Source organism: Melitaea cinxia, chromosome 30 (genome assembly GCF_905220565.1).
Source record: "Melitaea cinxia chromosome 30, ilMelCinx1.1, whole genome shotgun sequence".
NCBI lineage: Eukaryota > Metazoa > Arthropoda > Insecta > Lepidoptera > Nymphalidae > Melitaea > Melitaea cinxia.
Window position 1 is genome coordinate 8,178,893 of NC_059423.1, and position 13,155 is coordinate 8,192,047.

The window sequence follows — 13,155 nt, forward strand, 5'->3', positions numbered from 1 at the left end:
ACCACCTTGGAACTTAAAAAGCCGACCGATGGCGGGATAACCATCCAAATGCTGGCTTTGAAAGGCACCGCACCGAAGACGGGCAGCAGCGTCTTCGGTGCGACAAAGCTAGCCCTGCGGTCACAGCACTATTCGCTAGCAGTAGCGGGTTCGATGCACATAACAAACAATTGTATTGACCGTATAGATGTTTGTCGTGGTCTGGGAAATCCTACTGGAGACCGTCGAGTGTGAAGTATTTATATAAAAAAGTGCGTGCGTACAAAGTACGCATGTCAGAAGTGAAACCTCTTTGGCAAACTAATTGTTAAGTCTCGTTTATATTTATACAAATCTAAAGCTTTAGATTTCCGTTCCAGCGCCATCGACAAAAACGTTACCGTCTCATCAAAACGTTGCCGTTTCATTCGTAAAAATTTACACTTAAAAAAAATGTATATCTAGCTAAATTTTGATTCAAAGTCGGCACGTACGCTTGAATAGAATCTCTTGTTATTTAACACATTGCACACATTATAGATATATTTGCAATTTCAACGGTATCCTTACACTATAAACGAATACTTATGGACTATTGTTTGTCTGTTAAAAAGGCGACCTTTTAAAATGTAATAAACTAAAATGGTTGCCTTTAAAGTAGTTTTAAAGAACTATAAGTATTTGTTACCTTATAACACAAGACCGTGTGTGTAGTGTCAATCAGTCAGTTTAGTCTATCGCAGTGCACTGCTGGACATAGACCCTTCCAAGTTCCCGCCAGGCATCCCGGTTTTCCGCAATCCATGAGCATCCACCAACCTCCACCGTATCTTACTTAAATCGTCGGTAAAGTGTGAAGTAAGATTGTGTGTAATGTTTGCGTGTCGTGTGTATTAAAGAAAAAATTGTAACATTTTGAAGTTACCTTCGCTATCGGCGAGGAGAGGCTTGGAGCTCTCTTCTGCGTCGTCACCCATTTCTCTGAACCGCAGTATCAAGTTTTCTTCCATTGAATTTCTTCTGAAAACAATTATACTTTTAATCTATGCTATCAACACGTTTACTACTACTTACTCACGTTACTTATTTACATATTTTTATAACTTATTCACATTATATATTTATAACTTATTCACGTTAGGGAAATAGTGACATTGTAGCTAACAGCATACTTTAATAATGGAAATTTTTATTCCAAAAATTGTAAATTAGATCGGACAGCTGAATACTTAATCTTATCGCGCAGGTACGCGCACATGCACACACACACACACACACACACACACACACACACACACACACACACACACACACACGCACACACGCACACACGCACACACGCACACACACACGCACACACGCACACACGCACACACGCACACACGCACACACGCACACACGCACACACGCACACACGCACACACGCACACACGCACACACGCCCACACGCCCACACGCCCACACGCCCACACGCCCACACGCCCACACGCCCACACGCCCACACGCCCACACGCCCACACGCCCACACGCCCACACGCCCACACGCCCACACGCCCACACGCCCACACGCCCACACGCCCACACGCCCACACGCCCACACGCCCACACGCCCACACGCCCACACGCCCACACGCCCACACGTCCACACACACGCACGCACGCACGCACGCACGCACGCACGCACGCACGCACGCACGCACGCACGCACGCACGCACGCACGAACGCATGCACGCACGCACGCACACACACATACGTGTTGATTATAAAAAAATTGTTTATACTTTATTTTTTCTCTTTTTTAATTAAAAAAAAGTAAAGCTTAGCTTATTTATTTTTATAACTTTGTATTAAAGTATGAGTGTATTAATTAACTGAGGAGGGAGTGACTCCTTCTGGCCCGGCAGCTTATAGCACTCAAAAGAAGAAGTCAACCTTTGTGACATTAGTGTAATGTATTGGTTTTTGATAAAATAATCATTTTAGTATTTTATTAAAATCAAAAAAAGTTAAATTTAATACAACAACTTTTTCAGATTATTAATGTCTTTCAAATGCCCGACGTTTCGGATACTTTACGGCAACCATGGTCACGGGGAGGACTGGACTGTCCTGTAAACCACGATATAATCCGAAAGCATTGTTTTATTATAATGAGTAAAATTCGCGTGAACATTAGAAAACAATCAAGTAAAATTTGATGAATTCGATGACGGAGGTAGGGCACAGCAGGAATTTCCTGCTCAAAATATGGAGCAGCCCGACTGGGGTAGTATCTCGACCTTACAGAAGATCACAGCTAAATAATACTGTTTTCAAGCAGTATTGTGTTCCTGTTGGTGAGTAAGGTGACCAGAGCTCCCGGGGGGATTGGGGATTGGGTCGGCAACGCGCTTGCGATGCTTCTTGTATTGCAGGCGTCTATAAGCTACGGTAATCGCTTACCATCAGGTGAGCCTGAGCCTAGGTTGTTTGCCGACCTAGTGACATAAAAAAAACTTTAAATTTTTACATATTTTTACCTATTGCTATTAGGCGTGCTGCCCTCCTTGGGCGAGGGGTCTCTCTCGTTGGGTCTGGTGTGTGACGAGTGGCTCAGGATCTGCATCGCTAGCGAACGAACGAATTCTCCAGGTCGTTCGCTGGTTTCACCCGGCCCCTGAAATATAGAAGTTATATATCATTTATATTCTCTTACTAAATACAATACGGTTAAGGAAGACTTTATTTCTCGAAAGAATTTACAAGTCACTTCGTAAGCAATGTACGAAAATCAGAAAAAATATAATAATTTTGCACGCCTCACAAACCGAGTTTGGCCCCTAACCTGTAAAAAATGCCTAGCCAGCAGTCGCCGGTTGAGAGCACGTTGCTGCCTCGCCTGGGGACCACTGCCTGGCTGACTCAGCTCTTGGCATAGAGCTGTCTTACCACTACCCGCGTCACCTGGAATTAACGTCAAAAGGAAACTATTTAGAAATTGATAAAATACAATGACATACACAGCTATTATCGTCTCACTCTTGAGCAAAGGGCTTTTTCTAGAAGGAAGACAAAGTTTGGTTAACTATATATTTATCTTTTCTCTATACTGATATACAGCTAACGCTTCAGCCTGTAATATCCCAATGGTGGGCATAGGCCTCTTTCCCCATGTAGGAGAAGGCTTAATCCACCACGCTGCTCAGATGCGGATTGGCGGATATGATATTCCCTACTATGAATAACGATCGCTATCAGGTGTACATGATAACAACCGGGACCGATGGCTTAACGTGCTCTCCGAGGCACGGTGGGGAGACCCACAAGCTCCTTGTCTCCACTGCACAAACATCCAGACCACGACAAACATCCGTATGGTTAATAGAAATGTTTGTCATGTGCGGGATCGAACCCGCAACCGCTAGCGCAACAGCCACAAAACCAGCGGTGTGTCCATATCTCCAACGCATCGTCCCCATATTCACGAGCTTTCTATGAAAATTTGGTAAACTTACCCAATATCAAAGCACCAGCGGTCTTACTAAGAGCACGCTGTTCCAGACAATGGGCTATCTTCTGGAACACCCACTCTCTACAGAAGAATCGTCTCTTATCTGCCGATATCATTTCTGAGACTTTCTGAGCTGAGATGGACTTGCGTACTGGACGCTCTTTCTCTCCGGACCTTGGAGCTATGGGACTTAGTGGGGACCCTGGAAAAAATACGAAAATAGCAGTAGTTTTTTTTTTCAAGATTTTATGTTTTTTTTTTTTGATTAAATTGATACAAGTATATAGTTTTAAACGACGTCAAAAAAGGAGGAAGTTCTCAATTTAACGGTAATTATGTATAGGAACATTACTTTTTACTGGGTGTACCGATTTTGATGATCATTTCATTTTTCGAGAGCTAGTACACTGCCTACTTAAGTGATTATTTTTTCGACTATCTCCGTTGTATTACTAGTCGATATAAATCGAAGACGGTTTTGCGTCGTTTTCGAGCAAACACAATTATTGTATTTTTTTTATTTTTGTTTGTAATACATAAACTCGAATACACGGGGAAAATGCTCCGTTATCACTGAGTGACATAGGCTACATTTTAACGGAAGAAAACAAACCAGACGCAATCGTATAATACCCGCACTGACGCGGACGTAAAGCTAGTACAAAATAATTGTAACTGCAACTTGAACACGAAAATAAAACCGACTTCAATTACATCGAGAAATAGTTGATAGACGAAAACTCTTCAAATTACAGTCAAATTTAAAAGGGACTTCAAAGACAGGAACTAGCTTTCAATTAAAAAAAGGATCATTAAAATCGGTACACCCAGTAAAAAATGATAATTTAAAAAAAAAAAACAAAAAACTCGCCTGCGTGAAGAACAACTAATAGAAAATCAACTGAAAAAGCTGGAACAAGATAAAAATTCAATATGCACACAAAGTCAGCGAAATAAATAGAAACAATATCAAACATTTTGTGCTGTACATTTAAAATATATTAATACGGTAGTCCTTCGGAACTTTATGCAACGTCATAGATAACATGCAGTCGGAGACATGCACAAAGAGAGAATGATTTGACTTATCCTTCAATTTCATGCCTCCGACTGCATATTATCTACGACGTTGCATAAAGTTCCGAAGGACTACCGTATTAATATATTTTAAATGTACAGCACAAAATGTTTGATATTGTTTCTATTTATTTCGCTGACTTTGTGTGCATATTGAATTTTTATCTTGTTCCAGCTTTTTCAGTTGATTTTCTATTAGTTGTTCTTCACGCAGGCGGGTTTTTTGTTTTTTTTTTTTTAAATTATCATTTTATTTATGTCTTTTTAGTCAGACATATTGCGTAATCGGTTCAATTTATTAAAACAGTTTACATCATGTGGTTGATTAAGTAAATTTTTAGGGTCAAGAGAACTGATAGCAAGCCCGGAGAAAGATCTCACTCTGCTCAAAGCAACGTAAGCCTGACCTTTAGCAAATAGGTGACTGCTTAGGTCAACAACTATTAGTTTTAATATAATGAAATTATTATTAAAATTATTTGTTTGTATTTGGTATTATGTATTTGTTATTGATTTTATTAATGTAATTGTAAATTGGTGTGATATTTATTAATTTTTATTTGTAATTTTAATTGTATGTTTTTTTTTAACCATTGTATTTTATTAGAAAGGCTTACACCCCGAAGTTGATCGTCGCCTATGAGGCGAGTTTGGCATGGCATAGGCGTGCGAAAGAGCAAAGTCCACATTTTTTAAACTTTAATATTGTATTTCTTTATTAGTATTACGGTAATAATAATCATGATATACCTTTTTAAAATCCTTGTATTGTACCCTTCAATTTGATACACATATTGTAGTATTCGAGAAAAAAATTTTTTTTTATTAACTACAATGGCTTCGCGCAGCCGCCATGTTTGATTTTTTTTTAATGTCACCTATCTAAGAACACTTGGGCAGCTAAGACGAACCTAACGATACCTCAATTATGTAAATCCGTTCTGTGGTTCTGGAAATATGAGGTAGTAAAGAATATTACATACAAATATACATACATACAAGATACGCGCGAAAAACATAACCCTTCCTTGGCAGTCGGGTAAAAAGTTATGATGTATAATACAACGTAGATGGTCGGAAAAATAGTCAAGTAAATACGCATTATTAGATATAATTCGAAAAGTACTCATAAGAACTCGATTAAATTTAAATAGGACAGAATGACAAGCACTACCTTTCGAGAAAAACAAAAAGAATCAGCGAAATCAGTCCATCCAGTAAAAAGTTCTGAGTTAACACAGTCGAATTGATAACCTCCTAAGTCGATTAATAAAATTGTACATAATGGGAATTCCCCCTACAAGAGCCACAAGCAAAAAGCTAATATAAAAACAAAACTTTTAAACCAATAAAAACATGTCATTCTTAGAATTACAATAATCCATATTAACATTATGTTGTGGTTCATGTCATAATTACGTGAATTATGTTCACGCATGAGTTTCTAATGCTTCTAAAATATACTAATACCCTCCGAAGGTTTGTGTTACACTTGTTAATCCTATTAATATTAAACATTAGATTTAATTACTACTTACCATTTATAATACATTTTTATGCTTTTATGTGTCTTATATACACATGACTATTGACATGATTTTCAGCGTTGACACAGTTTGTATTGGCCCTACTTTCTGTTTCCCGGGTTGCGGGTGTGTAATATTTGTATTATTTCTATGTATGTTTATCAAAAAAAAGGTATAACAGTCGGCTGTTACCTGTAACACAAGCATTAAGTTGCTTACCACAGGAACAGACGACCGTGTGTGTACGTTATAAGATATTTATTTATTTACATAATTATTAATGACAAAGATGTGTGTCAAGCTGCGCTGCCTTTCATAGAAGACATGAATAAATTTATAACGACTGACAGTTTTGTAAAGAGTAACTATGGAGTTGTATAAAAAAAGATGTACAGTTGCACTGTACAGAGTGAATGAAGAAAGAAAACCAAACGTACCATCAAAATCGAAGTCCTTCTCTCTATCTCTGTCCCTCTCTCTCTCCCGGCGGTACTCTCTTGCTTCCCTATCGCCGGGGAACCCCCGGTGTCGCTCAGTCGGCGTCCGATCGTGCCCGCGAGCGGACACCTCGTTCAACGGTAGCGATCTAAATTTTAAAATACATATTTTCTAAAATATATTAAGCTCTGATCCTTCTCCTACGTGGGGAAAGAGGCCTTTGCCCAGTAGTGGGATTTACAGGCTGAAGCGTAAATATATGTGTCCCTTATTTTAAATACAAATGACCTACGTCGGACTACAAGAAAATGCTCGAAGTACTTCAAAAGGATTTCTACTATGTAGATAGTAGAAATCAAGTCTCTTGGTATCATTGCAGCTAATTCAATTAAATGTCGAAGATAGAAAGACTTTTTTTCCTGCCTTTTTAAAGCTTGTTTCTGCTCTACAAGAATCTATCAGCAACTTATATGCTACAGAAATGACAAAATATTACTTGTTGCGAACAGAAATATCTGACAGTAAAGTGGAGTTTAAAAGAAAACCAGAAAAAAACTTTTAATTGTTTGATACCGTTATAATGAGACTATCTGAAGATATCTTTATTAGGAAATGATTAAACTAGCCTTTAAGCTTATCAGGAAACTCACCGTAAATTGACTCGATGCTCCGCTTGTCTCACGGCAGAATGTCGATGCTGTTGCTGTCTGATGCTGATCTGGTTCTGACGTAAGTAAGCCTCCACCTTTCCCTCGTTAGGGTCGGCCCTTTCACTCCTATTCTGAGTCCGCCTCGCCCTCGTCTCATCCTTCCTCCTCGATTCCCTTTTCTCCATTTTCTCGACTCTACTTTCCAACGGAGCATTTAGTACTTGAATGTTCCCGCCGTGATTGAAATTCAGCGGATCGAAGTCTCTAGAATTCTGTGTCCTAGCTTCTCTCGCGGTGCTGCCTTTAGAATTCTTCGATCTATACTGAGATTTAGGCAGCACCTGACTATATATTGGCATATTCGACATCTTAAGCTAACTTTGGTTAGAAAAAATAATTTGATCGCCCCACGAAGGGCGTAACCTCCCCGCTACTTTGGTTTCGCTAATTGACACTAATAACTACAGGAACGCGACTCTTCAAAAGATATCTCTCGTAATAAAATAGAGTTATATTTACGTTTTATTCTATCACATGCGTGAGGTTCGAAGGAGATTCTAGTCATTCTAAAGACTTAGTAGTTTTTCTTTTGTTTAATATTACGTTTATGTTCGGGGCATTTTGTGATGTTCCAGCTTTGCCGGGTTTATCTGTAACAAAAAGGAAATTGATAAGAAAACCAAAACTTTAAACTTAAAAAATTCTCACGCAACGTACAGCTAATAATTTATTTCTTAATATTTAGTTATTGAAGATGTGCTCGCGAAACTAGCGGCGGGCGCTGTTTTAGAAAAATGAGAGTAGCCGTCAACATGCGGTAAATTAACATTGTAGAGTTACACATGTAATGTATAAAGCATGTAGTGTGTTATAAAATAGTAATGCATGGAGCATATAGCATAAAAAAAACATTTTTTATAAATAATTCTCTTAATGATTAACCTACATAAATATGTATGTATATATAGGTATATATATCTCTCACGGTCAGTTTTGGACTCACCATCGAATTAGAGAAAATAAGCTTTAGTTCGTAATTTGAAGCATGCAATGTTGAAAATAATACGCCTCAACGCTTTGAAAATTAAAATGTAAATAAAAAAGGCATGGGCACTTAAGAGCCTATAGATGTTAAAACTTATATTAAAAAAATAATAATTATTTATTTCAAATTGCATGAATTATTTCATAATAAAAAATTACAATTCAAAACAAACTATAAAGCTGAAGGTACATTAACAAATTTATGTATTAAATAGCTGTACCCGCGACTTCGTCCGCGTGGAATTAAACAAAAAACTTATTATTCAGTTCGTAAAGTTGTAAAATAAATAAATTTCTAAAATAAAAGTACCCTAAGTTACTCCATACTATATCAGCTATCTGCCAGTGAAAGTTCCGTCAAAATCGGTCCAGTCGTTTTAGAGATTAGCCGGAACAAACAGACAGACAGACAAAAAATGTAAAAAATGTTATTTTGGTGTTTCGTGTATATATTCATATGCAGTAAATAAAAAGCAGTTATTTTAATATTACAAACAGACACTCCAATTTTATTTATTTGTATATATACAGATATAGTATCCAGCACAAGCCGATCTCTAAGTCATCAAAGCTGGTTAAACATAGGTGTCCCTTTTAGTGCTCACAAAAAACCTAATCTAGGTCCCTCGGAGCCGTAGGTCTTGGTCTCAATAACTTTTCAACCCATTCATGTGTGAACTGTCGCCATGGCAACGATAAGATGAAAGCTTTTAAGTTTTTTATCGAAAAAGATATAAATAGAGTGGAATAACAATATATTGATACAAAATACAGCCAAAAGACCTAAATAAGATAATTTAGAGTCCTGAAGAAATTAATTTAAGTTCAAAATCCTTCGAATACTAGGAAATATCAAAAGCGCTAAAGTTTTTTAAGGATGTAAGTATGTTTGTTAATCTCTCACGCAAACCCATTGTTCTGATCAAAATGAAACTTGGTACGTTGGTAAGTACGATTTTATTTTTGTGTTACCCTCACATTAGGAATTCTAAACATTTAATGTAACATCTAATGTGAGGGTAACACAAAAATAAAAAAATAAAAAAATAAAATCGTACTTATTAAAAATAGCATGATGTCGTCTCCTGTCAAAGATTTTCATTGTAATATGAAACTTTGAATAGTTACGGGTCTCTGTAAAGAACTCACTATAGACGGCGCCACGGTTCGCTTAAACCGAAAATAAAAATCATCATATCAAAAATTTCGCTCTAGCGGGTACGTCGTTCCATAGCTTAATTGGCTAGAGCGCCGACACGGTCAGTCGGAGACGCGGGTTCGAATCCCGCCGGAGCGGTCAATTTTTGATATAATATTCAAAAATGTTTGGTACGTTGGTGTTTTATTATTATTACTATTTATATTCCGACATACTCACAGGATCGGAAATTACATGATTAAAACAGCGAAATGCAGCTAAAGTACAATTTATAAATAAAATTTCTGAGTTTTCAAAAGACATTACAAAACGAAAATACTTAATAATAAATATATACAACATACACACACAGTCGTCTGTGCCTAAAGTAAGCAATTTAATGCTTGTTATAGATAACAGCCGACTAGTATAGCTACGATTTTTTAAAAATTCATATATAAATATATGTATATTATGACACTCAGACCCGAGGTGGGAATCGAAGCCACAACATCCGGAGCAGAAAGCGGGGTCAAAACTACAAGGGGTTTAAACTACTGCTCCTCTAAACGTAATGTATCTATAATATAAAAATGAATCGCAAAATGTGTTGCTAAGCGCAAAACTCGAGAACGGTTGGACCGATTTCGCTAATTCTTTTTTTAAAATGTTCCTTGAAGTACGAGGATGGTTCTTACGGAGAGAAAAATTTAAAAAAAAAAAATTTAAATTTCCTGAAAAAGTCTAAAAACAACACTTTTCTATACTCCCATACAAAAGATTTGTGATAATACTTAAAAGTCAATTTGAACTTTAACACCATACGATAAAGTTTGTGTTAGGCGATACGAAGTTCGCCGGGTCAGCTAGTGTAATATAAATAATAAAATTAAATGTAATAGTATAGGTATAGTATAATGTAATTGTAATGATAAGGCTTTATATATGTACTTAATAAGATAGGATTAGTCATAAAAAATATTAATAAAAATTAAAAAAAAAAAGTTAAATGGATAAAACGATATCTAAGCACACAAAAAAAAGTACCTAACTACTAACAATAACATAGGTTAAGTGTACATTGTAAGTAGCAAATAAGTGTACATATATTGTAGTTAGCAAATAAGTGTAAATACAATAAAAATAATTCATCATCATCATCATTACAGCCTATACAGTCCACTCTGGACATAGGCCTCCACAAGTTCACGCCAAAAATAACGTGAACTCATGTGTTTTGCCCATAGTTACCACGCTGGGCGGCGGGTTGGTGACCGCAGTACTGGCTTTGTCGCACCGAAGACGCTGCTGCCCGTCTTCGGCCTGTGTATTTCAAAGCCAGCAGTTGGATGATTATCCCGCCATCGGTCGGCTTCATAAGTTCCAAGGTGGTTGTGGAACCTTGTTATCCCTTAGTCGCCTCTTACGACACCCACGGGAAGAGAGGGGGTGGCTAAATTCTTTAGTGCCGTAGCCACACAGCACTAAATAAAAATAAAAATAATTACTATATAAAAATATAAAAAAGCAATATATAGAATAGTCGTGATCAGTGGACTCGCGTTGAGTTTTAGACATTTTAAGACTAGTTATTAAGGCTTCTAGGATTCTAGAGTTGCGGTGATTATACCGATGCATGTTAAAAAAAAAAAAAGATATACCTATATATATGGAATAACAAAAGCACGGGCATAATAAGCCTGTGGATATATCACTAAAATAAAAAAAAATAAAAAAAAAACTGCTCCTATTTGTCCGATGTTTTGAATATAGATCACAAATGGTATGTATATCTGGTTTAATTTAATGTCTCTTTCTTGTATCAGCTGTATAACAGCCTCGTATAAAAGCTAGTTCGCGATGTAAGAATATTATGCAACTGACATTTTAAAGCGTGTGGGTAGAAGTAATATTTCCGTATCAACTGGAGACATAAAATAGGTGAAATCTATACTAATACTAGTTGACCCCGCAAACGTTGTTTTGCCATATATGTAATAATAAACCCGACTAATCTCCTTATAACTTAGGGATATGAAAAATAGATGTTGGCCGATTCTCAATCCTACCCGATATGCACACAAAATTTCATAAAAACCGGTCCAGCCGTTTCGGGGGAGTATTGTAAATAACATTGTGACACGAGAATTTTATATTAAGATTATAAAGAGGAAAGATTTGATTGTTTGTTTGTTTGCATTGAATAGTCTCCGAAACTACTGAACCGATTTGAAACATTCTTTCACTGTTGGGTATCCGCGGGAAAAAAAATATTTTGTAATTTCTGTTAAATACCCGTGTGAAACCGGAGCGGGATGCTAGTTAAGTATATATCTAGTGACTAGCTGACCCGGCGAACTTCGTATCGCCTAACACAAACTTTATCGTATGGTATTAAAGTTCGAATTGACTTTTAAGTATTATCACAAATCTTTTGTATGGGAGTATAGAAAAGTGTTGTTTTTAGACTTTTTCAGGAAATTTAAATTTTTTTTTTTTTAATTTTTCTCTCCGAAAGAACCATCCTCGTACTTCAAGGAACATTTTAAAAAAAGAATTAGCGAAATCGGTCCAACCGTTCTCGAGTTTTGCGCTTAGCAACACATTTTGCGATTCATTTTTATATATAAGATCCTATTACCTTTTTTATTAGTTTTTATATAATTTTATTGTAATTTATCACAACTAGTTCTAATTAAAACTTCTGAGTCATCCTGTTAACATCCCAATGCTGGGCAAAAGAATCTTCACTACATATAGTTGGGGTAGAGTTAAATTAACCGTAGGTGGCGAATGCTAGCGCGACCCCATCTCGCCCCACCCAGGCGGATGACTGCTCACACGTGGTGGTTTTTAGTCAGTAGGAGTCTGACATAATCTTCTGGCGCCCCCGCGCTGGAGGGTTTCCATGATGGATTTTCCCCATTAACCGTAGTGCTTCATCACTTAGCAGATCTTTAACTGCTCCAACGAGTTGTAACATGACGTCATATAGCATTTCTTTTAAGCAGATACTTAGCGCTAAATGAATAAACAACATACATAGTCGTTGGAACAGCTTAATAGGAGAGATGCCTCAACTTTACAGACGACTACCCTCAAATAATCACATATTAATTACAAACGGTCCCAGGGCAGAACCCTCGGGCGCCGGAAGTAATCAAAAATTCACCAACCTTCCCGCCAACTGACCGTTCGTAGGCTGATTGATAAATAACAGGTAAATGATTCATTTATACATATCTGAAAGATTATTGCACAAATTGTGTTGTTGTGGTGTCGTGGGAGACCAGATAGGAACGAAATTCCCTGTCATAAAATATTAGTTTCAAGTTCTATTCGAGGTATAAAGAAAATAATTATACGGGTATACATTTTTTACGATAAAAAAAAACTACAAATTTATCTTAACACTTTTAATAATCATCGAAGGATGTAATAATAATAACAAACTGCAATAATAATAACAGTCATCGCTTAGACTATACGTTACACACTGTATAGCCATCATACATGACTAATTGATTATACATAAAAATCTTACACTTTTATTTAACGTTACGGACGATTTTTGCCCCGTGGGGTACCCCTCCGCAACACGCCATGAGGAACCTCTTTCCATAAAAAGACATCAACTTACATCGACAATAGAATTAACATCGTCAACGTAGTGAAGTACTTTAAAAACACAGTATTGAAGACAACTCAATAACTCCTCGTCAGATCTCGCTCAGATTAAATGGGACCGCACGACAAGCATCCACTCTCGAATAAAAAACCAATCAACATAATTGTATTTGCTCGCAAACAAA

General features: G+C 37.0%; 1 protein-coding gene and 1 long non-coding RNA gene across 2 annotated transcripts in view; both read right to left on the reverse strand.

The window, feature by feature from the left end:
* LOC123668039 (ankyrin repeat domain-containing protein 50) overlaps positions 1-7,663 on the reverse strand; it is a 53,525-nt gene extending 45,862 nt beyond the window's left edge. Inside the window, 6 exon segments of the mRNA XM_045601835.1 lie at positions 905-999; positions 2,500-2,636; positions 2,805-2,923; positions 3,475-3,672; positions 6,511-6,659; positions 7,162-7,663. Coding sequence (XP_045457791.1) covers positions 905-999; positions 2,500-2,636; positions 2,805-2,923; positions 3,475-3,672; positions 6,511-6,659; positions 7,162-7,529 — 1,066 coding nt within the window. The 5' untranslated portion in view covers positions 7,530-7,663.
* Positions 7,664-7,748: 85 nt separating this feature from the next.
* LOC123668040 overlaps positions 7,749-13,155 on the reverse strand; it is a 40,790-nt gene continuing 35,383 nt past the window's right edge. Inside the window, exon 2 of the long non-coding RNA XR_006745515.1 lies at positions 7,749-7,811. This is a non-coding gene — a long non-coding RNA (uncharacterized LOC123668040). The remainder of the gene's footprint in view (positions 7,812-13,155) is intronic.